Consider the following 26,026-nt stretch of genomic DNA (forward strand, 5'->3'; position numbering starts at 1 on the left):
CTTTTCACACTTGAAATAGTTAACCCTGGGTCATTCTAAACCCCGGCTAAACGGAATCCTGGGTTATCTTGCTTCACGTTTCACACTATAACCAGGGTTAACAGTTAATCCTGGGTATTCATAAACTGCCGTTTTACACTGCACATTCCTAAATTCCTAAAGTCCTTATTTGCATATTTGCGGTGTCAGTGTTACTGACTGGACAAACCCAGTAAAGGCTCTATCATTGCACGTCATCAAATTACACATTGCTGACTGTAATATCACATTTTCTCTAACTATAAAGGTAAAAGAATGACGGCCTCTTCTTCACTCCAATTATCGCCTTTTCCATCGCCGTTTGACATTTTTCCTCTCATACGCAGAAAAACCTGGGGTTAAGCGCAGTGTGAAAAGCCCTATTCATTACAGTTAGTTTGAGAAAACACAATTGCATTTCTAAATATTTGCAGTGAGTCATTGTGTTGCCTCATAAATCGCTGTCCTGTTGACCTGACAAGATTTTCAAGACAAAAGACTTTCCCTTTTTTTCATTCTTATTGAGACTCTCAACATGCAAAAACACACAAATCCCACAGTAGGGAATCCCTGAGTTTCGGAAGTGTCTAAACAACACTCGGACTGTTCAAACTGTTCAAACAGGCCCTCAGACACGCAGCTGAGCTCACACAGAACCAACACAATCAATGTATTGGTTAAACAGGGGCAGGTGAACAGTTCACATGAATGTATATCAGGTTATGAGAGACTGATGATTGATAATGAGATTTGTTTCCATTCATTTGATTGTATTTCACATTAATTTGCTGTGTTTATTTCACATTAATTATGGCATGTTTATTCTTTATTTTCTGAAATCCACCAAATCAAATTCCTTTTGTAACTTGGAAAACTTCTTACATTTACCTGTCTACCACTCTCTATGCCAGAAAACTAAATACAGTTCATGTATTTTCAAAAAATTTCAAAAGTTCATGTGATTGTATTCTCTGAAATTAACAGGATAGAATTGTTGAGAAATTGTTACTTTAGAGCTTTAGGAAAGTAAATATGTTGATAAATGTAAAAAAAAAAAAAAAAGTAAGCTATTAACGTGTTTCAAACTCTTAAGGAATGTGCTGACATGCAAATGTGCAAATAAACAGGTCTAACTCTCACTTGTCTTGGTATAAAATCACCCTCCAGTTTGATTCAATGAACACAGTCTGTACAACAATGGGCCACACATAATATCTTTGATTTACTGATCTCCCAATGTTTTAGGTAACCCATTGTTTGTAAGAATGCATATTATATTTGCTAATACAACCTCGTGTCTGTATTGGCCAGCGGTTTTTTGTTTGCTACGGTAAAAGACATTGTCATGTGTATAAAGCTCCTTTCAAGCCTGAGGTGTTCTGAGTTTGCTTAGTCTGTTTAAGAGCAGGAGGACTGTTTGGATATCTCACAAAACTGCTGCGGGGTGGTCCTGTGAGAGAGGAGGAGGACAGAACAGAAACGGGAATGGACACAAAGAGGAGAAGGTCTTTAAAGAGCACTTCCCCTGTATGTGAGAAAGAGAAGGAAGCATTCAATTCTGGGAGAGAAAAAAGTTGAGAGAGAGATCAAGAGAAAACCATGGATACAGAGTGACATGTTCTTCCTTCAAAAAGACAATCTGAAAATAGAGAGAGACTAATCGAGGAACTGGGCACATTTAATAACAGAAGCAGAGACAAATCCTTAGGAAAAGCAGGTATGAAATTCTTTGGTTCATGTTGGATTTTCACCTGAACATTGCTTTTGTGAAATAGATTTTATTGCAGCTTTTGCTATTTATGTATATGTACATCATCTGGAATTTATTCTTCAGGTTCTATATTAGACAAAAGAGAAGGTTTGCCATATAGTGATCGATTTAATAAATATTCTGTTTTATTTATGTTTATTCATTTAGTAGACACTTTTATCTAAAGTGACATAACTAGCAGTTTATCATGAGCCACATTGTTTCAAGCATAAATAGATTAGCACACAAGATAAAGTTAAATGCAAAAAGTGTAACACTGCATGGTCAAAAAAAGTCACTGTTTGTATTTAAACACGCAAATACTTAAGAGTCTACGATTAATTATTAATAATTATTACAGTGCTTAATATGTTTCTGGCATGTTATATGTTTGGCAACAATTGTTTTAACCCTAACTGATGCAGTATGTTTTTCATTTTTTAAACAGCTATGTTGGAAGATGTATCCCATGGCCATATTTAATGATAGCAATATATTTCATTTAATCATTGAGCTGATGCTTTTAGCCAAAGTGACTTTACAAATGAGGAGAGCAAATTAAGCAATCAAGCCAACAATAGGGCAGCAATATGCAAGTGCTGTGACTAATCCCAGCTGTCTAGCACAGTACATGTAGCAAGGTTGTTCTTTAAATTAGTTATAGAATAGTAAGTGTTAATATGAATGGGTCAAGTGTTCACATAAAAAGATGCGTCTTCAGCTGTTTCTTGAAAATGGCTAAAGACTCAGTTTGATAATTGAAGAGTCAAACCACTGGAAAGAGTGGTTCAGGGAGCATGAGGAATCATTTTCACACGAGTCCTGACTTTAACACCATTGAAAATGTTTGGGATGTGTTGGAGTAGACGAGTGGTTTGACTCTTCCATTGTCAATATAAAATCTCAGTCAGAAATGAATGCAACTCTTAATGAAAATAAATGTTGTGATGTGTCATAAGTGTCGAAACAATTCCACAACGAAGGCACAGTACAAATAAAGCTAAAGTCAGTCCAGCAACATAATAGAGTTTGTGACTTTTGTTGTTGTTGCCTGTGGTGTGTATATAAGCCTGTGACACGGTTATTTACGATTTGACAATATAATCTATTTTTAATGCAGTTTCCAATAATCTTTTTTCTTCTTCTTTTGTCTATAAGTGATATCCCACAGAAATCAAAGAAGATTGAGGAGGAAGGAAGAATCACTGACTCTTTCAGCTCATTCGTGGGAAACTTCCAAATTTGGATCAAACAAGAATCCGGGGGAAAAACAAGGATAAAGGTCATCCAATCATCAGTTCAGAAAGATTTTGCGTTTTTGATTTTGCAAAGATTTTGCAAAGTTTTGCGTTTCTTGAAAACTATCACTGCAAAACATTCTCCCCCTCTAGATCCCTTAAAAACTCAGAAGAAACTCTCAGTTCTGTCTTTCCTGTTCATGTCATTTTCTTGATTTCTGCAGTAGGTGCAAGTGTGTGGCTCTCAGATGTCTGGGTCTCTGCCCTTCCCTTCACCCTCTCCCTTTCCCTCATGCGACTACAGTGAATGGTCTCCAACTTGGGTGCTGATTCCGAGTGTGTACCTCTTGGTGTTTGTCGTGGGCTCCCTGGGTAACGGATTAGTGCTATGGGTGTACCTGGACCGCCGAGTGAGAGGCCGCGGGAGGATTGGCAGCTGCTCCAAATCTTCCCAATCCTCTGATCCTCCTCCTTGGCGCTCCACATCTTCTCGTTCAGTGACCGAGTCTTTAATAGCCAGTCTAGCATTGGCTGACCTGGCCTTCGTCATGACCCTGCCTTTGTGGGCGACATACACAGCGATGGGCTACCACTGGCCCTTCGGCCAAGTTATGTGTCAGGTGAGCAGTTACATCGTGGCACTGAACATGTACGCGAGTGTGTTTTCTCTGACTGGGCTTAGCGTGGAGCGTTACTGCGTCATCATACGACAGCGTGGCAATGGACCAAAGCAGGGACGGTCAACCACACGTGCCAAGTGGATTGTGGGCACCGTGTGGCTGACGGCTGGAATCCTGGCACTGCCTGCTCTGCTTCTACGGACTGTTAGGGAGGTGGATTTGGAAGTGGGGGCTGATGGTGACAGGCAGGATGAACATGCGTTCTCCTGCTTGTGTGACATGGACTACTCCAGTTTGATCTCAAGTGAACTAGACCCTGCAGCTTCAGAGCAAGCGGAGCTGATGTGGTCAGCAGCTTTGGGGTTAAAATCAACTCTTCTTGGCTTTCTGTTACCCCTGGTAGTGCTTCTGCTCTGCTACGGCTGGCTGGGGCGTCTCCTTTCCCGACACTTCAGCCTAGGCCTGCGCCCCGATCATACGCGCCAACGCAGGCTCCTCCGCATCATCATCACCCTTGTGCTGGCCTTCTTCCTCTGCTGGCTACCCTTCCACACCAACAAGACACTCTCCGCTATGGTGGAACTGGGCATCCTTCCCTTTTCCTGCAGTTTCGACCAGTGGTTGGTGGCGGCCCATCCATACTCCATCTGTCTGGGCTACATAAACAGCTGTTTGAACCCTCTGCTGTACGCTTGCTGTGACCCAGCACTCCGGAAGCACTGCAGCGGTCTGCTCGTGTGCTTATGGGTCAAATGCAGAGGTCAGAAGGGAGGAGAGAAGAATGAGCAACGCAAGAGTTCACCAATACCATCCGGGACACATGAAGTGACAGTTAGTAGAGATGAGCAATAAAGAGAGGCAAACAGATTGATTTAGCAAACAGACTCTGGGACTGAGCTGGACCATTTCTGTGGAAAAATCCTTTTTTTTTCTTTTTTTCATCTGTGAGATTTAGCATGAACTTCACCCCCTCAAGAAATCAAATTGCCAACAGAATGTGGGAACTGATAATAAGACAGGATCCAGTGAACGTTTTCCCATCACATGATGCCAGAGTGCAGAGGAGCTAACAAGTTTTAGATAAAATGCACCTGTACTTACCATCATAATGATGCAACTCAAACTGTTTGTGCAGTGTGTGCATGCTGATGAATTATGAACAGCTACAGTATGTTATTTCCCTTATAGGCAATCATTTTTACATGAAAAATAAAATTGAGAGTCTATTTAGTCATATATCAATGACTTTTTTCTGTCTGTCTGTCTGTCTATCCATCCATCCATCCATCCATCCATCTGAAAAAAGTTAAAATACTTTCTTCAATCCCAATGTAGGTTCTAGGTTGTAATCTTTCCCATTTGTCTGAGGATCTCAAGTGGCCTTGGCACAATGCAGCAGCATTGGTGAAACCAATGGCATGAGATTTGGATGGGATTAATTGTTTGTATGACCAAAGGCAGATTGGGAGTGTTTGAAAATTACAAATTCCACTTAAGCTGTGGATCATTCACTACTGATTTTCCTCATCTCTAATAATAACAGTGGAGATATGCAGAAACACAACATTTCATAGAAAGAAGGCACAAACAAATAATGGAAAAAAGTTTGGTGTTTTACTGAATTGAGAGACAAACATAAGGTTAACTGAAAATTATTCCATAAATCATAACTAAGGCAGTACACTCTAAATTTGGCTGATCTGTCTATATCAGAACCAGGTAATTACTCAGAACATTACTGTATCTTAGCAGCACAGGTTCACAGCTGTGCCTGATCCTGCTGTTGGACCTCTTACACACTCACATACGCACACACTTATGCGGATGCACACAGACACACACACACACACACACACACACACACACACGCACGCACTGCATTAAGCATAGTACTGCAGATTGGCCTTCTTCTTCGCCTGCACCTCCAGAATGCCCTCCATGTAGTCCTCATGGTTAAGTTCAGTGGCCCCACGCCGCAAAGCAATCATGCCCTAACACACAAAAAATTGAACAATACATGTGTATTTAACATCATGTAATAACAATCAGGAGCAATGACTATTCCCATAAAAAAAAAGTTAGTAGAGCATTAAAGTGTTTGATTCAGATTCTGTTTTGCAAGCAAAAAAATGATTGTTTTAGGTTTATTTGTGCATTAAAACAAGTGATAGTCAGATGGGTTGTATCTTGCATTAAAGCATGTGAAAGGCCAGAGTACTTTTTAGTAAACATATGTCTCCCCTTTTGAAATCTAAACTTAAAAATCACACCCGATTCCAGGGCCTTAACCACAATGCTTACATCACCACTACAAAAAAAGATGTAAACAGTAAAGGTAAATTAATTAAAGTTTGCAATGATCATACTTACAGCCTCAACACACACAGCTTTACATTGAGCTCCATTGAAGTCATCAGTACAGCGTGCCAATTCTTCATAGTTCACATCAGGACTACAGCACACAAAAGAAATATTAAGGGATAATGCGATAAATGGTGGGAGAGAACAGATAACAGTTGCACTTTAGTTTAACAGATGGACAATTTGACTATCAATTCATGCAAACCCAAAAAAGCAATAAATCTCTGGAAGATCCAAGCTTGTTTTGCAGGTTCAATTTCATGTCTTGCCCACAATGAATGTGTGCTAGAGCTGCACGATTAATCGTTAAAATATCTCGATTCAAACACCCAAGTGATCTTAATCCTAAATGATAACGATTCACCTGTGTCTATTAAACCTTTGACAAAATCACACTGGAACATTCAAATCTGTGTTGGCGCTGCTGCTGACCCAGACAGAGCCATTATCATGTATAAGTATGAAACAGCTTCACAAACAGTCTTTTCAACCGCACAGTATCATTATTTCTGTAAAATTGTTATATTATTATATAATTCAAATGATCACAGTACTGGGATAAACGTTTATAGTTTGGATATAAAAAATGGAGTCTAAGGTAGCGATCAAAATAGAGCAAATCCCCTTTTGAAAGAAACATGGTTGCTTCAAAAAAAGATTGTATCGATTACATTAAAGGAGTCATGAACTGGATTGTTTTATTATTTTATAATGTTGCCTGGGGTGCCCTTATAATGTTAGTATGATTTTTACATCAAAAATTGTCATAATTTATAAATAAAAGCCATTTTTCCAAGCCTGATTTTAGCCTCTGATTTGAACGCTCTGTTTTAAGGGGCGTGTCTGCTGTGAGACTGCAGTACAAACGCCCACTGCTGTGATTGGCTGACATGCTTGCATATGAAATAGCTAGTATTACATGAACTCTCTCGAAAACTTTTACTACGTTTTTACTATTACAGCTATCGAGATTAACAAATCGTGTAAAGTATCGTTTAAAGCATTATATTTAAATCTATTCCATCACATGAAAGGTTGCAGCATGAAGAGCACTGACTGAGCAGATGACAGACAGTCTGTTGATCGTGTGAATAAAGATCTTATCACAATGCAAACACGATGTGAATACACAGTAAGAGCTTCGTTGTGTAGTGTAACAGTGTCATTATTTCATCACGAGTTTGGTAAGTGTCCAGATAAGCTCTCGCGGCTCGCGCTGTGCTGTTTGATTGACAGCTTGGGCGATTGGAAAGGGATCGTTCTTTGAACGCTTTCAGTTTAAAAAATATTATTTTCATAATTCTACGAGAAATTATGTGAAGTTGATCGTTTAGTCACTGATGCATAAACAGTATTGAACGATTTTAAGAGAAATATCTGAACTTGAATAATTACACAGAAATCACTGATCGCAGATCAGGCATTAGAATACACATGGTTACTTACATGTTGCTGGCAGATCCGTGTCGGGAAATTGTGATTGACTGATTTAATAAAGTTTAACCATGCTGGAATCCGAAGGAAGCTTATGCAGACCGTCTTCTTCCACAAACAGGCACTGCACAATATTTAGTAAACAGCTTGTTTATTGCTTGGAAGTAGCTCGATCCGGTTTAGCAATTATCATGTCGTCCTATGTTATTTAGCATGTTTTGGCGAATCGGTGGGCGGGGCTAAACAGGCCGTTTTGAAGTAGGCGTTGATCTTCTTTTGTGGAGGCGGTGTTTTATCCTCTTTGACGTCATAGTTCCTCACTTTGAAAAACGAGTCGTTTGCTGAGCCTGATGTCTATAAAAGCTTTTATTGGACTAACAAGGTAGTTTTCAGTTCTGAAACTTACAGGATATTATTATAGTATGATGATCTCTTATATGTCAAAAGCTCAAGGAAATTTTGATTTCTCAGTTCATCACCCCTTTAAGAAGTGCAGGTACACAACAGACAAGTGACTGTTGGTGACTGTTAAAAAGTGTATTTGTCATTGAATCATTTATTCAAGAGATTTGTTCAAAAACACTGATTCATACAGTAATGAAACAAGTGAATTTTTTTTTATGTTCATTCCAATTAAACACTTAATTAAATTAAATAGAATGTTACTATACTATTTTATTTAGTTGTCTGTTCAGAATCTTGATCTCTGTTTGAATCCAGAATCGTGCAGCTGTATGTGCTCTACCACTACACAAGTGTCTCATCAGTGGATAACCATTTAAAAGCAAATGCATAAAAGCAAAAGCTCAAACTATTAATAAATTAATTAAATCTATATTTTCTCATCACAACACCTAAGACCACACTGAGATGCAAAAGAACAAATGTTCCCTACCAGACATTCATCTTGCGCGAGTGGATCTGCATAATGCGAGCACGGGCCTCCTCGTTGGGCATGGGGAACTCGATCTTACGATCCAGACGACCTGAACGCAGCAGAGCCGGGTCAAGGATATCCACCCTGTTAGTGGCAGCAATCACCTTGGAGGAAAAAAGAAAAAAGCAAGTTGCAATATAAGGCTGACAGGCCCATGTTTGTGACAGAGTAGCATATGGGCACAAGTGTGTACCTTCACTTGCATGTTGGGCTGAAAGCCGTCTAACTGATTGAGCAGCTCCAGCATGGTCCTCTGCACCTCTCTGTCTCCAGCCTTCTCACTGTCAAATCGCTTTGTGCCAATAGCGTCTAACTCATCAATGAAGATGATGGAGGGAGCTTTCTCTTTGGCGAGAGCAAATGCGTCACGCACCAGTTTGGCACCATCACCAATAAACATCTGCACCAGCTGAGGGCCAGCCAACTTCAAAAACGTTGCCTGAGAAAGGACAAAAGTGAGGTAAAATGTGAGACACCAACACAAAAACTGTAGTGAATGTTAATAAGCCACATTATAGCCATTTGTTATCCATCATAAAAGCAGCACAGCACTGATGGTTCTCTCTCGCTCAGAGACACTGCACCTTGGTTTGGGCTGCACAGGCTCTGGCCAGCAAGGTCTTTCCTGTGCCTGGTGGTCCATACATCAGCACTCCCTTTGGCGGTTGGATGCCCAGATTCTCAAACTTCTCTTTGTGGTTCATGGGCAGAACAATCGCCTCCACCAGCTGCAAAGAGAAAAGCAGGGAGCTCAGCAACTGCCAAACTGCCATTGTGAGCAACTTCTGGTGACTGGAATGAGGCAGTTTATCAGCCAGTACCTCTTGGATCTGTTTGTCAAGGCCACCAATGTCACTGTACTGCTCTGTAGGCCTCTCATCCACTTCCATGGCCTTAACTCTAGAGTCATACTCAGTGGGTAGAGTCTCCAAAATCAGATAGGAGTCCTTATTCACACCCTACAAACAGGACCAGAAGCACATTCAACACATGTCTAAGCAAAACAGACTTTTTAAATAACATAATTTAAGAATGAGTATCCTGTACAAATCTGTCAAGTGAAATAAATGTTCACTTACCACAAGATCACCAGGTTTCAGTTTCTCAGCATCCACCAAACCAATCACAGGCAGGAAATAAGTCTGCAATTACAGCACTAAATATTAGTCATGAACAGAACATTTGGGTAACTGAACTTGGTATGATGTTCAGGGCGCTGTGTAATCGGGTGACATATTAAACCAATAACTGTAAAGTTTGACAACAAGCTGCCTCTCAATATCTCAGCCGATCAAATTTTACAAAAATGTTCTATATATCCAAAACATTTGTTAACAACATGTATTCTTTACCTCAATGAGCTCATTGTTTCTGCCCTAAATTAATGCAGTGTTAAATTAATACATTGTTAGCTAACTGCATTATATATATATATATATATATATATATGAACATTTCTGAAATACATAACTTAGACAATGTCACCTCAGAGAACAGACCACACGATTAGGGTCCAATTCTCAATATATGAACTAGGCCTAGTTGCTTATTAGCATGTATATTATTAGCATATTGACTGTTTATTAGTACTTATAAAGCACATATTAATGCCTTATTCTCCATGACTATATTCTCCATCCCTTAATCCTTACCAATACCTAAACTTAACAACTACCTTACAAACTATTAATAAGCAGTAATTAGGAGTTTATTGAGCAAGCGTAGTAGTTAATAGAGAGAATTGGACCCTAATCTAAAGTGTGACACAATTTTCTATTTCAGATGAATATTTTTGGTTTGTGAAATTTCAGTGAATCACTACTAAATATGTCATACATTTTAAAACCCTTATGACAAAGATATTAAAACCTACACAAAAGTAATGGAAAATGAAAAGAACAAAAAAGCATGATGGGAAGCCACAGAAAAACAAGACCGCAGCTCTCTTTGACTCACCTGCCGTGTGGAGGTTTTGATGACGGCACACTTGCCCTTCCTCTGCGAGTCCAGATCAATGTTGGCCCCATCCTCTTCCTGGTCATTAGGATCTACATCCAGCAGCTTCCATTCAAACATACAAACTTTAAATCTCATACACATACAGAAAGGCATTTAAAACGCTCCCTACTGCCCCGTTCTGGCACTTTTTCTCTTTTTTTTTTTACCTCTATGACGTTAGAGACGAGGTAGGGCAGAGTCTTGTTCACTTTGATTTTCTCTGTGTTTTCCTTGATCTTGTCTTTCATGGCCTGCAGCTCATGAGTGACACGCAGAACCTCACTCTTCATGATCTGAAATCATACACATTATAATGACATGCAGACACTGAAAACAATCATCTGCACAAAAATAATATTTACAGTATTAAGGGTACCTTAATCTCACTGTCCAAAAGACGAGTCCTCTGAACAATCTCTTCAGTGGACATCTTAAGAACTTCCTCGCCGATGCCATCCTGTAAAATACAACGAGGTAACGTTAATGTATGAATACGGGTTGTGTGAAAAAGCATACTTTATGTATTAGCACGTCTGTCTGCCTGTGCCTGTCTGTTTTAAGGCTTCCAGACCCTAACCTCATAAACGTCAGATATCTAACGTTAATCGTTCTAATGAATAGGAATACTCGGAGAACATCTGATCAAACTTAATGAGCAGAAGAAAACACCGTTAGCTTATCTCTGCTAATGTTATCCTAGCAAGCTACCACCACACTTTTACTAAAGATGTAACGTTAACTTATTGTGATCTTCTTGTAATTTTGGAACGAATTAAAATCAGAGTCGATCTGTCATTAGTTATCACGCTGAATGATCGTAAGGATGAACGCACACGCTTATAAAAAGGGAATGAAGCGAAATGAAATTCACTGTGTCATGCTATGCTCTACCATCATAAAACCATCAGACACAACGCCCGTGCTCAAACATCATTTAAACACGCGTCTTTCAACATACAGCATGTTCTCCCACATATATACAGCATTAACTAGTTTTGGAAAATAGAATTAAACCTAAAAAAACATAAAGCAGACCTCCACCTCATCCCAAACTGATCTGTCATTCAGCGACGACATCTTGAAATGCTTCTTCTTCTCAGGAGCGTGTTTGTGTTTTTGTTTTTGTGGATCACGTCAGTGAGCGTCACTGCCCCCTCCTGGCGCGGATGAAAACTGCTTGGGACTTGGGACTCATCCGTTCCGAAGAGTAACCCCAGAGAATGTCTAATATGGCGAGAAGTTTCACTCTCACTACACTTCCGGCTTCTGAACTGGTTGCAGTTCCACTCTGATTCCATATGAGGGCGCTCACAGGACGAGTGCAGAATGAATGGAGGTCAATGGCGGTATACCCCTCAAAATCCACTTTTCTCAGGATATAATTTTTTGTCTAGTAATTTGAATGTTGTATTCGAAAGGAGATGCAAAGAAATTACACATTGCTGGGTGTTAGATTTTTTAGAGTCACTTATTTGATTTAAAAAAGTCTTTCAAAATGTCAATGACGTCAGAATGCTGACGTCATTAGCAGAATGCTAGCGTGTTATGGGCAACAACAACTCAACCTGTAAGAAATCAAAACGACATAAGTACTCGTTCATTCAACTTTCGACCTAAAACCCATGTTGAACTTGCAAAATCTACAATCACATCTGAGATTTCTCAACGGCAATCGGGTGAAAGAGACAAATTTAGCCGTCTAGCCCCATTGACTCCCATTCATTTTGCACTCATGGCGAGCGCCCCCAGTGGAACTCTGGTGGTACTACAACCAAAATTCGGTACAATAGGGCTTAATAGGGAGTGGACAGGCTCTCCGTAGAAGGGAGAAAATTTAACCCGAAATTTCGAGTAACCCCAGAGTGCAGTCTGGACGATGGGGCGGGGCGACACTTTTAGGCGGGGCGACACGTGTCGCTCCGCCCACACCCGATTTTATTGGTTTATAATACAGCAATCTAATTGGCGTAGACGCTTGAGGCATGAGCATGCGCATTCCTTTATGTACGAGTCTATGGTAGGAGTTTATGAATGATCTACGACTACGACGCTGTTTGGCAATACTACAGAAATATTAAGTGATGATAACCATGGGGATTTCCGATTTCAGTAGCTTAATGATCAATTGGATAATATTTTGCTGAATTTACGAATCAAGTTAGTTGAAGTTACTGTCAAAATGTATTCGTATAGCGCTCAATTCACATCGTCTCAAAGCAGCTTTACAAAAAAAAATCATATTGTAAGCTTTAGGCAAATATTGAGCAGTTTTAGGGCTAGGCAATATCACAAAATATGTTGCTGATAAATTACGGTTTGAGATTTAGCCTAGATAGCCTACTCTTATATTTATTAATTTACCCTGAAGATAAGTCAGTGCCACTTTTAGTGAGCAATGATCATGACAGCATGAAATTACTGGCATAGCACAGGCTATCAAAGGAGAGATAATTTCTATAGGCTGATATAGACAATATTTTTCCGCATGTCATGCAGGGCTTCGGAATTTCAAATCATTCGTAAATGCTTCTTCGTTTTTCCATTAGGATCAGTGAATAAACACAAACTCGGGATTTTACACAAATGATGATAATTCACTGTATATCAGTAAAACATAGGATAAATCCGAAAGTGTGTTTTATTTTATTTTAAAGCAAAACCACAGTGACAAATAAGACAATAATAGGCTAGCCTACCAAATAGTATACAAGCCCAGATCGATATAATAAATCTGTTTTACTAAATACATATTTATTTATTTTCACATTTCAGCACTACACGGTTTTAATTCTATTGTAACCAACGCACAAAACCCAATGGCCTGATGTCACAGTAACAGATCGAAGTAGCCTACGGTTGACACTTATAGAAAACATGAATCTTTAAAACTATAACATAGGGATTTACAGAACCAACAGGCCCTCATTTTATTAACAAAGAAACGTGAGTTTGCCATTAAACATTTTATTTGCACTTTGTAGCCTACCAAATAATGCACGCATTGGACAACATCTCGTTAAAAAAATGACAACAAAAAACGGTCGTGCTTTAAAAATTAAAATCAGCTGCTTTTACATTCTTAGAGTGAATTATCATCCTTTGCGTAAAATCCCGAGTTTGTAAAACATCTCCTTGAAGTAGGCCTGGGTTCGTTTTTAAACAATAACTTCATCCATTCTGTTTCTTAAGTACAATAAAACATTAGCCAAAAGATCTTAACTAAAATTACCATGGTAAACCGACAAGATAGACATATAGCCTACGATTAAAGTTAGCATTTAATATTTCTTTAATACGGCCAAATCATTCATAAAATCGTACTTAAAGGAATGCGCATGCTCAGACCTGAATCGTATACACCAATAAGATTGCGGTATTATAAACCAATTAAATTGGGTGTGGGCGGAGCGACACGTGTCGCCCCGCCTAAAAGTGTCGCCCCGCCCCATCGTCCAGACTGCACTCTGGGGTACTACGTTCCGAACGCTCTCTCTGATTAGGGTCTCGTTTATGTAATTTGTACGTAGATCAGAGATCTTAAAACCTTTTTCAGGCCAGTATTTGTGAATAGAGAGACAGATTAAGCAGCACTCAGTTGGTTTTACAAATAAAAAAGAATAGTACTTTTTAGTACTATAGTACTGTATAAAGTACCAATCATATAATTATTTTACATGAATAGGGTTCAGATCACATGACCAACTGATCCAATTTGACCAAATAAAAAAATTCTGAGTGCAGTAAATTAGCCAAAAAAGCATATTGTACCACAATACTATTTCCCTGTGTGGTTTTCAAAGGCATTAAAATGTTGATGTACAAAGCCATATAAATGTACCTTTCATTTAAGTTTGACATAATATTCAATATAGACATGACAAGTAAAAATTTTGCTTAACAACTTCAGCTTAGCTTTGGTTGATACTAATAATTTTATTTAATGCATTTTTTCCCCCACAAACATTTTACATTATCAAACAATTGGCAAGACCCCCTGTTGAAAACCCATAGTTAAATCCATAGTTGTTAATAAATACCTATTTAATAAATCACCCCCATGATGATCAAGCATATTCTTGCTCGCATCATATGTAAATAATATGCTATTTGCAGTTCTTGTTAGACTGCATTTCATTTGCCCTGTATTTGTTTTCTGCACAATGACAAAATTAAAGATGAAAGAAACACGATGTTACAGCTAGTTGCTGTATGTTTAGCACTAGCATGTTGTGCAGATGATGGACAACTAAGACACAAAGACCAAACAAAGCATTCTCACATTTATTTGGGTCCATTTGAATGTCGTTAGAAATAAAAATTTCAACTGTTTCTGACTGGAATGAAGCTCTGATGGAGAAGTGGGTGGAAGTCGACCTCCACACCAAACACTGTCCAAACTCACTCACTGATATGAAGCCACAGAGGCTTATGTGTTAAAATTACCAAGGTGAGGGTCAAGCTCAGCAAAGTTATGCAAAACACATCAGGTAGACAATACAGTGGCTCAAAGTGCTTCATAAACTTCCTCTCACATAAACACAAGTAAGTCTGTTATTAACAGGACAGAGAATTTCTTGTTTGTCTGTCAGTCAGTCAGTGCATGAACCAGTAGAGACAAACACAGATCTATAATTACTGACGAGCATTATGGTCGAGCAAAAAACTAAAACAGTTGTAAGGGGCACAGATAGTCAACAGCGCCCTCGAGTGCGTCGCTGAAATTACACTGCGATTTATTTTACTTGGTTATGTATACAAATCCCTGGGTATTAAAATAAAGCTCTTCATGTTTTCAAATCAATGCAAATCACAATGTAGTGAAAAGGTACTGATAAAATTAACAGTAATAATCCTGGAGGCTGATGCAGACTGATTATCAAAAAAATTTGTCATCTTAAACAAGTGCATACGAAGGATTAGGAGTCCAACTTTGTGGGTCATCTCAATTATATTATCATAATTATAGACTATGCTGATAACTTCTCATTCAAAAAAATCTCTTCTGCTCAATGGCATACATCTTCCCGGCAGGCAACTTCCTGAAGAACAGGCTGTTGCCTCTGCTCATGTTGCCCTGAGACACACAAGGGAGAGAGGGGGAATCAGAATTAGATTATCTGATTTCTTCAAATGGTAACAATTTCTAATAAACCCATGTGAAGTGTTTTAGGTAGTAGGTCACTTCTAGACATAGTGATCAACAAAATATTTGTCTCTGTTGCTAAAGATGTTCTGCCACTCATCCAGTCAAGAGATTAACTTATTTGGATGACAAGAGAAACAACTTCAGCAACAGGAGAAACAGATCCAGCTGACTAGAATAAAACTCTTTTTGGTTGTTTTATGCAGTCACGTAGTTAAACTCATTATTACAGTAGTATGGTGCTTTAATTCTATTAGCCCTTTAACTCGATTAGCCTTTTAAGATTCCAATTCACATTAGAAGGTCATTAGCAGAGGAACGGAGACACTCAAGAACAGTTAACAAAACTCAAATCCCCATTACAAGTAACTCGTTTAAAATTAAAATTAAAATAACTGCTCACCTCTCGGCTCAGGTGACCCCAGCAGTGGAGCCAGTTGGGATAAATGGCAGCATAAGGTGGCAGACCTCCAGCCAGCCTGGGTCAGATCAGGAGAAACATTACTTACAAATGATTATCTGTATACCTGCATTAGTCTTAAATATGGTAAGGATCAGTTCAGCAAATACAGGTAGCCTACATGCCAGTAGAAGTACTGAATAATTGATAACTATAGTTACAGAACTTGATCATGAGGTGAAAGCGTTTAACAAGTTTAAAATTAAAAGCTTCTTACGAAGCTAAGAAACCAGATCTCTGACTATTGACTCACTATGCACGCAAATCTCCTTTAATACCATTCACAAACGCTTCCACTAGTCACACAAAATCCCTTACCCACAGTTATTTACTGCCATCAGGTTGGACACCAATACAAATGGATACGTCAGCATACTTGCAAAAAACTGAGAAAATGTCAACAACAAATTATTATTAGAATGAGAGCTATAGCAAGTTCTAGTCAGTCAATCAAAACAACCCTCTACAAACACATTAAAAATATAAATCACCATTGGCTAGTACATCTTTTTTTTTTTTTTTTTTACTCACCAGACACACAGACCCACATAGTACTGTATATAAAGCAAAACATCTCTCTCCAATTAACTCTTTCAGCTGTCATCTGGTTTTCAAAAACCAATAATTGTCGTGTGTTTTCTACATCTATATTTTAATTTAGGAAAAATGCTTTATTATAATTCGATTTATTCCACGCCTTGATAAATGAGCTTGCCAGAGCAGGTGCCCTAAGCGCTTACTGGACAGTACACAAAATATATCAGTGCTGTGAGTAAAATTACTGGTGAGTAAAATCAAACAATTTACCAGCAAATGGCTATTGATTGCCAGACATTATTTAGTCACTTAGCTCAAAATTTGGAAGAATATGCAAATGATTTACATGCTTTGTAGAGGGTGGTATCAAAAGAGAATCAAACGATACTTTGCGCTTCCCACTGATCATGTGAATAGCTCGTGTCAGATGACTTACCCCGGTCACAGCTTGAGAGCAGTTCTTGATCTCTCCTGTATGACTCGTCTGAGATAAGCACAACAGGATAATCGACTCAGTAAACACAATGCAACTACGATCGCTACATATGTACAACTGTTGTTCTAGCAGAACACTATGCAATGATGAAACAAATACAGAAAAATGAAAAGTATCTCACATACGTATAAAACTATATATTTCAGGGTTTCTGCAGGGTTTGGTCAGTCAAATTTAAGACTTTTTAAGACCTTTTTATGACCATTATGATTGAAATTTATGACCTACACGAATTACGAAAAATCATTAAAATTCCTTTCAAAAGTTTTTTTTTTTTAATTGACTTTCATTGAAAGTAACAAGATGTATTATTTAAATGCCTAAAGACAGCTCCAACGCCTTCTTACCCAGTGTGCAATATGCTTGATACTGATTATTTGCAACAGGCTTGAGCCAACTACTAAACACACCATCTTTGAGCCATGGCTCGTTAAATGTACACTTTCCCATTGTGATAGACCGGGAGATTTCAGTTAGGGCTGGGCAATATGGCCAAAAACAATTATCACGATAATTGTTTTATATTAGTCAATATCGATAATTATCACGATAAATGTCAAATCTTTATTTCTTTCAAGTTTAAAGGCAGACTGTTACTTCTAAGTGAAAGTTGTAGAAACCAGAGCTTTAATTGTGGTTTTAAACTAACTTTACTCTTTATTGTCAGAAAATATAATGACAAACACTTGCTAAAACAGGTGAACATTTCACAAATCTGAGGTAGGACATTCAAACATTTGTCATTTGTCCTTAACAAAATAAATATCTTTATTGGGAAAATAATTACTTAGTTTCTGCATGTGCTAATAGGGGCCAAGTCTTGAAACAGGTTTGTGTTGCCTAACTTTGATGGCACATATCTTCAGGAAATGTATGAAAAACAGTAGCCTAAATACATTATTAAATACTGTAAATATTCCATTAGTCCTTTAATACATTATCAGCACTAATAATATAATAAAATTCAATATGTATATCCCACATGGTGCAGTTAATATTACTAGGCTAACGTTACAGTAAATCCATGATAAATGATGGGAGATTGTAGACGGAAAAGCCTTCAGACTGTATCGTTGTGCAGAGTTTCTCCTGTTGGTCAGCGCTGTTTAATCTGCCTTTAAACTGGTTTAAATCACTGAGACAGTGTGTTCTTCGCTGAATTCAAGCACTTCTCACTGGATCTTGTGACCGAGACGATCAGAGTAAACGCATCAGTTCTATTGAGCTCGCGCTGCGCTGCCGTTTGGACTTGGAGCCGAGCGGGTAAATGGTTCGTGTGGCGCGCGTTTCAAATGAGCGTTCCGCTTTTGGCGCATTTAACCTGTGCATTTAACATTATGCCGCCAGCGCATTTTCAGGGGGAAAAAGCAATGGTAGAACCAACGAATGAACGAGCATATCAATTTAAGACGTGGCTAAATGAAATTTATGACCTTGTATGGAAAATCCGGACGTTTTTATGACTTTTTATGGCCTAAAATTCAGATTATTAAATTTAAGACGTTTTATGACTTTTTATGACTCCGCGGAAACCCTGATATTTGTACAAATCTAGGTTACAGATGCTTTATTGTTCATACATGAGTTTGTGTGTGTGTGCTTACATACCGAGTCGTCTATAGTGTATGTGTTTATGAAGTGAGCAAGCATGTTGCAGATCCACAGGGAAAGAGCATCACCCAGTAAACGAGGAATGAGGCCACTGTGGGTTGACAAACACATAAACAGTGAAGTTAAAGACAGTTTGGATCAGTTGTAAAATAGCCTGACAACATTCAGGAAAATGTTTCATGTTAAACCCATTCAATATTTTATTTCTTTATTTATCACTTAAAATGACTAGGACATTTGTGAGGTTTGACTGATTTCCCCCCCTCATTTATGCATCCCCAACCTCAAGTGTTGCAGTTTTAACATGATGTCATGCATTTAGAATAGCACAACTTTAGAACAAACAGCATCATGAGGCAAACCACAGGCTACCTGATTTGAAAGTGTCACTTTGCACTTACGCAAAAAACCCCAGGATTCCCTCTTCCCTGTAGATGGTAACTATGGAGTCAAAGACGCCACTGAAAAAAAAAAAAGAAAAAAAAAAGATGAAATTTGTGATGCAGAGAAGAAATCGTGAAATCCCATATAAGAAAATGACTGACCAGTATTTGGCTTCTCTACCAATAAATTGGACCATGCATCTGAGAGTGATCACTGCATGGAAAAAAGACAACAGTGACATTCACAGATTGAGAGAAAAGTGAAATTCAAATCACAAAACATGTTATTTATTGTATTAACTGTATTTACCATGTAAAGGGTGCGTGACAACTGTAGCACATGAGCGTGCAATCATCTCTTTAGTGGTCTGAGAGAACAAATAAAATGAAAGGAAAGTAGAAAAAAACATCAAAAATACACACAAAACATTTCAGATTTCAGACAACGATGATCGGTGCAAACATGACACAGGGCTCTCAAATTTTGAAGACAGACAAACAAGAGTGACATTCCCATTTTGGACTTGTTGCCTTCCACCTGCACTGTCTCTTCCTCTGTATCCTCCATGCAATGATTAATGCATCCATGGCCAGGATATAATTATAAAAGACATGATTTTAAAAGTGACCTATAACATCGACTATGCAATACACATTCATTTATTTAGTGCTAATAAAATTATTAAGCCTATTTGGAGAGAGAGATGTTTATAATGTGGCAATATGTCAGTCATCGTGTGATAACGAAAATATGACTAGGCCTAGACTACTTGTTCTGAGCAGGTGTTGTCAGTGAACAGGCTGTAAAACTGTTGGCTAAGTTACAGACACTCATGAAAAACTGATGCTAATTATCTGGGAAACATTCTCTAACAGCAGTCAAGTTGTCACTATTTGTGTCAAACAAGTTGTGAATTTGTTGTAACATTAAAACAGGAGATCATGACTTACTCTGTGCTCAAAGTGATGCTCAGAGTGATTTCCTCTATGGGTGAACGAAACTTTCGGGCAGAATCACGTGAACAATTCCAGGATATGCTTCTTTTTTTTTTTTCATTGGTTGTTGCGTTAAATCTTACCCAGATACAATAGTGCTATTTTCTGATTGGCTATTGTATAGCCCCTTTCTTTTTTTTGATTGGCTGATAAGTGGCAGGTTAGACTAAGAATTCCAGGGGAGCGCACTTGATTCCTGCCGGTTCCACCGTGAGAGCGGCGCAGCCAGAGAAATTTTGGGCACGGCGGCATATTAAATATATTATAAAAAAAATTCCGCGTGAGAAATACAATGTGTGGCGGGAGTGCGTGACAAAAGACCGAAATGAGTGACTGTCACGCTCAATGCGTGACACTTGAGAGCCCTGATGAAAGCCTGTTTTGAAATATTTTCTACGCTTGTCATTTATTCACATCAGACTTGTGACCATGTGAACAGGGCTCCGCTTACATACAAGGCGGCATAAGAGCCAGTCTGAAATTCTGCTTTATGTGTCTCACCTCATTTACTACATGTTGCAGAGAACCATCCTCTGCTTTCTGGCTGCTTTTCACCACCTGAGAGGGCGAAGAAATGAGATGAATGCTATTATATCACCGATCACACAACAGTGCAACAGTCTGCAGCAATGAAGCCAATGTTTAAAGAAAGAAAGAAAGAAAGAAAGAAAAATGCATGTGCTGGACTAAGGCACTAAAATAATACTTCTGCAAACATGCATGTGTTCCTACCTCAATTTTTTCCTCCTGGCACTTCTGTGGGTTATAACAAAAGGTTAGAGCCAGATAAAAAGTATAAATAACCTCTGCTCAACTGTGCCCAGCCAGAAAATTACAAAAGTCACATTGCAACAGTCTGAACAGCACAGGCAGTAACACTTTGCACAGATCACAGTTACAGAAACCTAACTAAAGGCTGGAATACACAACATGACTTTTACACAAGGCATCAACACTTGCTGACTTAATGTTACAGAGAAAACTGGGCATCATACACTAAACGACAGGATGTTTAATCCTTGAACTTCCAGACTTTGAACCCATTCGAAAAACAAAACAATCTCAAAGAAATATGTGCCTCGCCCTCGTTGCTATTGGATATGAAAACAATGAGTTCTAAAATCAGCTAAAAATATCAAACATGTTTGATGTCCTCCAAATGAATGGAATCATAGTCTGAAGCTTCTAAAAACAATTAAATAATAATAATAATAATAATAATATACAGTTTGTGTCCATCATACAACATGATTTTCTGCAAAAATCAATCAATTCAGACTTCCCAAAATCTGGAAACTGGTTATGACTTTCATCAACTACACATTCAGATGGCAAATGGGGGGGGAAATCTGGGGAAAAGTAGTGTATTCCAGCCTAAATTTACATCCCTTTACATGCAACAATCGTAAAAGTTCTCTGGTATCTTTCCTACAGTCAATATATTCTTAGCATATTCTGAATGATTCCTTTCTATTTCTGTTCTTAGCATACACTTCCTTATCAAAGAGGTCTACAAGAAATAAACCTCTGAAGAGCCTGGTGTGCATTTCGTACCTGCAAGACTTTACTGTGGACAAGGGTGCCAATGGTCCCAGCACAAAGCCTTGGAGCGAGACCCTTAAACAGGCCTGCTTTCCCATCGATTTTGATGATGTGTTTGGCTGAAAGACATGAATGAAAGCACAAGAAACGCATGCATTTTCCAGATTTTTTTTTATTATATTGGAGACCATATAAATGAATGGCAATGTAGACACACTGTAGAAGCAACCATTCGCTTAATCTTACCATATGCAAAGAGCCCTGGAAGCTGGTACACTTGTCGACCAAACATATTCCTGCCTAGAGTAGGAGGAAGAGGTTCATGTCCAACCTATATTTGCAAAGATACAAACAAGTTAGTGCGCTATTAAAGACGGATGTGAAATTGATACACAATATATTTCATTGTCCCTGAAAGTAAACACATGTAGACGCAAGGCAGTAGTATGTTTCAATATCTGACTTGGAAGACAGACAGTCTTTTATAATATTACAATATTGTGAAAACCTGTCACAATATATCAGAAGTAAACAATGTGAAATTGGGTATAAATAAACCTCAATTAGATTGTAAAAATAAGAAATGGCTTGTGTTATTTAGCAGACTCGATTTTCTTCCACTTTTACACAAAACAAATGGGGTGACATCTGTCACTACACTACACCATAGATACATTTGTTATCAGACTGGAATACAGTGCAAATGTAAAGCACACCGCCTAACTGTTATCACAGCAACCTGCAGCAAACTTAATCAATAGCCAGAAAGACAGACAGACGTGCTTTACCACAACCCTGAATGACACCATACACTGATGTGAATATGCAGTTCGCGTTGTTTTCAGGGGGTATAAGTTATACATTACAAAAGTATGAGTTGTTGGTATATGTGCTAAAATTGCTATAAAAATGATTCCTGACAAACCTTAAAGGTTGACCTTTCAGGGCATTAACACATTAGATAGACAGCGGTCAATAAACCTGATAAAACCCTTAATAATAACCACACAATAATGAGCATCAACACCTTTATCCCTGTAAACACAAAAATGCTCGTGTCTGAGAAGGAAATATTGCCATATACACAGGTAACTGTTAACAAACCAACTGGCTAACATTTATCAACATGCTATCGAAACTGGTCGACAGCAGCGCATGTGCAGTCGAGAACTTACTGCTGGTGTAATCTTTGCGTGTAATGTGTAAATCTTACCTGAACTAAAACCTTGATGTACATAAGAGGGTGGGAAAGGACTGTCAGTCCAGACCCAAGGAGGACTTGGCCACATGTGTCCGCCATTACCAAGACAATCCGAAACGTCCCCCTCCTTGACAGAGAAGGTCTGTTGGTAATACGCACAAAACAGTGTTGCCAGATCTCACAAAAAAAAAAAAAAAAAAAAAAATTGTTCAATCTAAGCCTAAAATAAGCAATTTTCCTCACGAACAACAGGCCTAAACAGTCAAACTCAGTTTTTGAACAGCCGGTGACTGCCAGATTTCATTTAATAATTTACCAAAAATTAAAAATGTTTCGCATTCAACTATCTTATGAAATTAACGTTAATGTTTTCTCTCTCGCGCGCTAACACACCTGTAGACATATAATCGGGGTAAGTGAGTGAGGGGCCGGAGAAAGCTAAAACAAATTCAGGGGATTAATCATGATATTATGTAGAAATCTCCTAGAACCGCAGGTGACAACAGTGGTCGGTCAGACTTTCGTGCAGTACCCAAGTAATACCCGATTCGGGAAAGAATAATAAAAATAAAAAAACAATGCTAAAAACCGCAACCCATTTCCTATATTTATAAGTGACTTATTAAAAAACAAGAACAAAGTCGCTTATAAAAAAGCGGACATGGCAACACAGACATCAAGTGATGACGTTACTCGTCTACATTGATCACCTGACTGGAAGCTTTTTCTTCGTTATCCGGGCCGGCAGGTGGCGCACTCTTACATCACATTAGGTAGAAACTAGGCCTAAATGAGTTGTCTGGGTCCCTGCTGCCTTGCTGAATGCTCATCGAAGTAAAATGAAAGTATTTTATGAACAGAACAACGCTTGTCAATGAGAGTTCTTTTCGTTTAACTTACATAGTCGAGGTAAGGCTGCCCCAGAGCTGGGCTGCCCTATGTAACTTAGTTGTGCCTGCTTCAAAGTCTGCGTAAACAGGCAATGCCTTATGGCTCGTTTCCACTGAGCGGTACGGTACGCAATTATTTCCGTTTCCACTGTCAAAAGTTGTGAATGGTACCAAAATGTCGAACCGTACCGTACCACTTTTTCAGTACCCTTCCGTTGGAGTACCTAGCACAGTGGTATGGCACTAAAGGGTGGAGTTAGACTCACTGTAGAACGTTGATTGGTTGACATATCGTCACTTGCGCGTGCTACAAGGGGAATGACCATAGATATCATATAATAAAGGCTAGATGTCTCGTCCGCGCTGCTGGCCAATGGAGGTCGACGTCCGCACAGGGTGGCCATCTTACCACAGGGAGCTCGCCCACTCGTAACATTTTGCATGTACTTTTAAATAACCATAACTTGCAAAATTTTCAACCGATTTTCAAACGGTTTGGTTTATTATAAACGTCAGAGATGTAGTTATGACACTGCATACATATGAATAATTATAACAATGGACTTCCATATGAAAGAATTATAGCCACGTTAATAACGTTTGTAAGAAACCGAACCGTTTGTAAATCTGTCAAGATTTCAGCGAGATAAGAGGATTTGTGTGCGTGCTGATCACTCACCTTAATTCACAGCTTCCCTGTGGTAAGATGGCCGCCGGTGATGCTGTGACTCCGCCGTAAGACATCTAGCCTTTATTATATGATATCTATGGGAATGACAACATAAGAAGCGAATTACGCTGAATAAAGAAATGAATTGTGAAAAAAAAGGACAACATAAGAAGCGCCATTTTTTAATATACAGTTGAAATATAATATACTACTGTTATTGTGTTACGAAATGTAGTTTTTAGAGTTTTTCAGGCGAGAATGTAGTTGTTTAAAGCTCAAATCTGTGGTTTATTTATAAAGATTTATGAAAATTTGATCCAGGTTGTGAGATCCAGGCGATCACCTGGCGCTCGGCGCTCATGTACCCCGCTTGGAACAGCCTTTCCTCGGCTAGTCGTTCTGACGTTTGCTGCTAACTCTGACGTCTCAGTAGTGGTTAAACATGAGATATAATTTGTCTTGTGTATATCTAACGGGCGATATTTGGTCTTGTGAATCTATCATTTGTTCCCTGGCCAATCGTTTTGGCTGAGGGCTAAGTGAAGTTTCATAACTTTATACATTTAAGCTATTTAAAGCAGGGCTCAGTAGTTTCGGGATTTCTTCGCTGTATTCTCACTTTTTGCTCGCAGGTTTCTCTCTAGAGCTCCCCCCACAGCTTCGGAATAGATATTTGACAACACTGTTGTAAAAACTCGTTGGCGACTCTCAGACACCAGAAGCTAGTAGATCAACGACATCAAAGCAGATGGGACATTCTTTAAAACGTCTTCTTCATTCGGGTTCGAACAGCGTGAGGGAGCGCAATAATGACAGCATTTTAGCAGATTTCTTTTGGCCGTAAAGCAATTGTTTACATCGCGAGACCTGATATCACGCGATACTTCCTGACGCGGCGGCCGGCGGCTCGCCGGCTCAAAGTTGCAAGTGCGGATTTTCCGCTCACGGGCACCAGGGGGTTGCGAAACGACCACCATTCAATCCGAAATAAGTAATATAACCATTCCAATGACTCCGAAGCTGTTCAGTTAAGGTAAAAAAAGTTACTTAGAGCACCTTTAACTTTACCGTTGTAAGGTTAGACTAGAGTGCTGGCTTTGTATGTTTGATTGAATGGTTTGCTTTATTTCTTATTGTATAGCTTCTTGTAGGCTACCCTTTACTTATACTTTTATGATGGCTAATATTGATAAAACTGAAATTGAATGAAAAGAGACTGGATTTAGTTTTGTCATTTTTAATTTTATTACAGTGAAGATTATCACTGTAATGTTGTTTACTGCAACATCTGTTGTTTAGTACAAATGCACATATTTCCTGGACCATATTAAAATGTTTAATATTTTTATATTATATTTAAACGAAAAGAGGCAGGGTTACGTAGGCTAACGTTACATGCAGTGAATATAATACGCGTTGATCGCTTCTTTGTTACATAGGATACACCACGCCTATCAAATAAGGGTAGGCCTACTGTTGGGCAGTGGAAACGCTAGCCGATTCATGGTTTACCGACCCGAACCGGTACTGCTCAGTGGAAACGAGCCATTATAAATGCTGCACTAAAATATGGCCCAGCCAGCCAGTGGCGTAGAGCCTGGGCATCTGGGCACGTGCAAATGGGCCCGGACCGATTGGGGGCCCGCCGCCCAATAGATCGAGGGAATTCATTTTTAATTCGTGGGCCGGCCTCAATAAATATATTTTTTGTATGCATGTCTTGTCATGTGCCGTAATTTCT

General features: G+C 38.8%; 3 protein-coding genes and 1 long non-coding RNA gene across 6 annotated transcripts; 2 read left to right on the top strand and 2 right to left on the bottom strand.

Moving 5' to 3' along the window:
- The first annotated feature begins 1,581 nt into the window (after window positions 1-1,581).
- Window positions 1,582-4,857, top strand: aplnr2 (apelin receptor 2). Its single transcript, XM_082162658.1, has 2 exons — window positions 1,582-1,735; window positions 2,927-4,857. Exon 2 carries the CDS (start codon window positions 3,255-3,257, stop codon window positions 4,476-4,478), a length of 1,224 nt encoding a protein of 407 aa, XP_082018784.1. The 5' UTR covers window positions 1,582-1,735; window positions 2,927-3,254; the 3' UTR covers window positions 4,479-4,857.
- A 361-nt stretch (window positions 4,858-5,218) lies between these two features.
- Window positions 5,219-11,491, bottom strand: psmc3 (proteasome 26S subunit, ATPase 3). 2 transcript variants are annotated; one of them, XM_082162656.1, is made up of 11 exons: window positions 11,392-11,491; window positions 10,733-10,813; window positions 10,524-10,649; window positions 10,315-10,419; window positions 9,438-9,500; window positions 9,180-9,317; window positions 8,943-9,086; window positions 8,552-8,797; window positions 8,317-8,462; window positions 5,997-6,078; window positions 5,219-5,617 (listed from the first exon to the last, which is right to left on the bottom strand). In XM_082162656.1, the coding sequence occupies exons 1-11, from the start codon at window positions 11,431-11,433 to the stop codon at window positions 5,507-5,509; spliced, it is 1,284 nt and encodes a 427-aa protein (XP_082018782.1). In that variant the 5' UTR covers window positions 11,434-11,491; the 3' UTR covers window positions 5,219-5,506. The 2 variants fall into 2 exon arrangements, with proteins under 2 accessions (XP_082018782.1, XP_082018783.1); XM_082162657.1 differs by having other exon boundaries at window positions 11,398-11,448.
- A 3,132-nt stretch (window positions 11,492-14,623) lies between these two features.
- On the bottom strand, window positions 14,624-22,867 carry mtch2 (mitochondrial carrier homolog 2). 2 transcript variants are annotated; one of them, XM_082161214.1, is made up of 13 exons: window positions 22,738-22,867; window positions 21,771-21,855; window positions 21,537-21,643; window positions 20,715-20,735; window positions 20,484-20,540; window positions 19,297-19,354; window positions 19,149-19,200; window positions 19,005-19,064; window positions 18,601-18,694; window positions 16,933-16,980; window positions 16,278-16,345; window positions 15,903-15,978; window positions 14,624-15,430 (listed from the first exon to the last, which is right to left on the bottom strand). In XM_082161214.1, exons 1-13 carry the CDS (start codon window positions 22,822-22,824, stop codon window positions 15,344-15,346), a joined length of 900 nt encoding a protein of 299 aa, XP_082017340.1. In that variant the 5' UTR covers window positions 22,825-22,867; the 3' UTR covers window positions 14,624-15,343. The 2 variants fall into 2 exon arrangements, with proteins under 2 accessions (XP_082017340.1, XP_082017339.1); XM_082161213.1 differs by having other exon boundaries at window positions 20,715-20,738.
- On the top strand, window positions 16,352-18,694 carry LOC309492302. The gene is made up of 2 exons (XR_014203507.1): window positions 16,352-17,011; window positions 17,062-18,694. It is a non-coding gene; the product is annotated as an uncharacterized lncRNA (long non-coding RNA).
- Window positions 22,868-26,026: the final 3,159 nt, after the last annotated feature.

This window comes from Leuciscus leuciscus, assembly GCF_965113295.1.
Source record: "Leuciscus leuciscus genome assembly, chromosome: 2".
In the NCBI taxonomy this organism is placed as follows: domain Eukaryota; kingdom Metazoa; phylum Chordata; class Actinopteri; order Cypriniformes; family Leuciscidae; genus Leuciscus; species Leuciscus leuciscus.

What these genes read in the sequence shown, in the direction of transcription:
- psmc3 (XM_082162656.1), bottom strand. Translation starts at nt 11,433, where the DNA reads ATGTCGTCGCTGAATGACAGATCAGTTTGGGATGAGGTGGAG. An exon ending in TGAAACCTGGTGATCTTGTG is followed by an intron (nt 9,318 to 9,437) that starts GTAAGTGAACAT and finishes TCCTGTTTGTAG; the next exon opens with GGTGTGAATAAGGACTCCTA. An exon ending in AGCCCAACATGCAAGTGAAG is followed by an intron (nt 8,463 to 8,551) that starts GTACACACTTGT and finishes TTTTCCTCCAAG; the next exon opens with GTGATTGCTGCCACTAACAG.
- aplnr2 (XM_082162658.1), top strand. Translation starts at nt 3,255, where the DNA reads ATGTCTGGGTCTCTGCCCTTCCCTTCACCCTCTCCCTTTCCCTCATGC.
- mtch2 (XM_082161213.1), bottom strand. Translation starts at nt 22,824, where the DNA reads ATGGCGGACACATGTGGCCAAGTCCTCCTTGGGTCTGGACTGACAGTC. An exon ending in TGTCACGCACCCTTTACATG is followed by an intron (nt 19,201 to 19,296) that starts GTAAATACAGTT and finishes TTTTCCATGCAG; the next exon opens with TGATCACTCTCAGATGCATG. An exon ending in CATACACTATAGACGACTCG is followed by an intron (nt 16,981 to 18,600) that starts GTATGTAAGCAC and finishes TGCTTATCTCAG; the next exon opens with ACGAGTCATACAGGAGAGAT.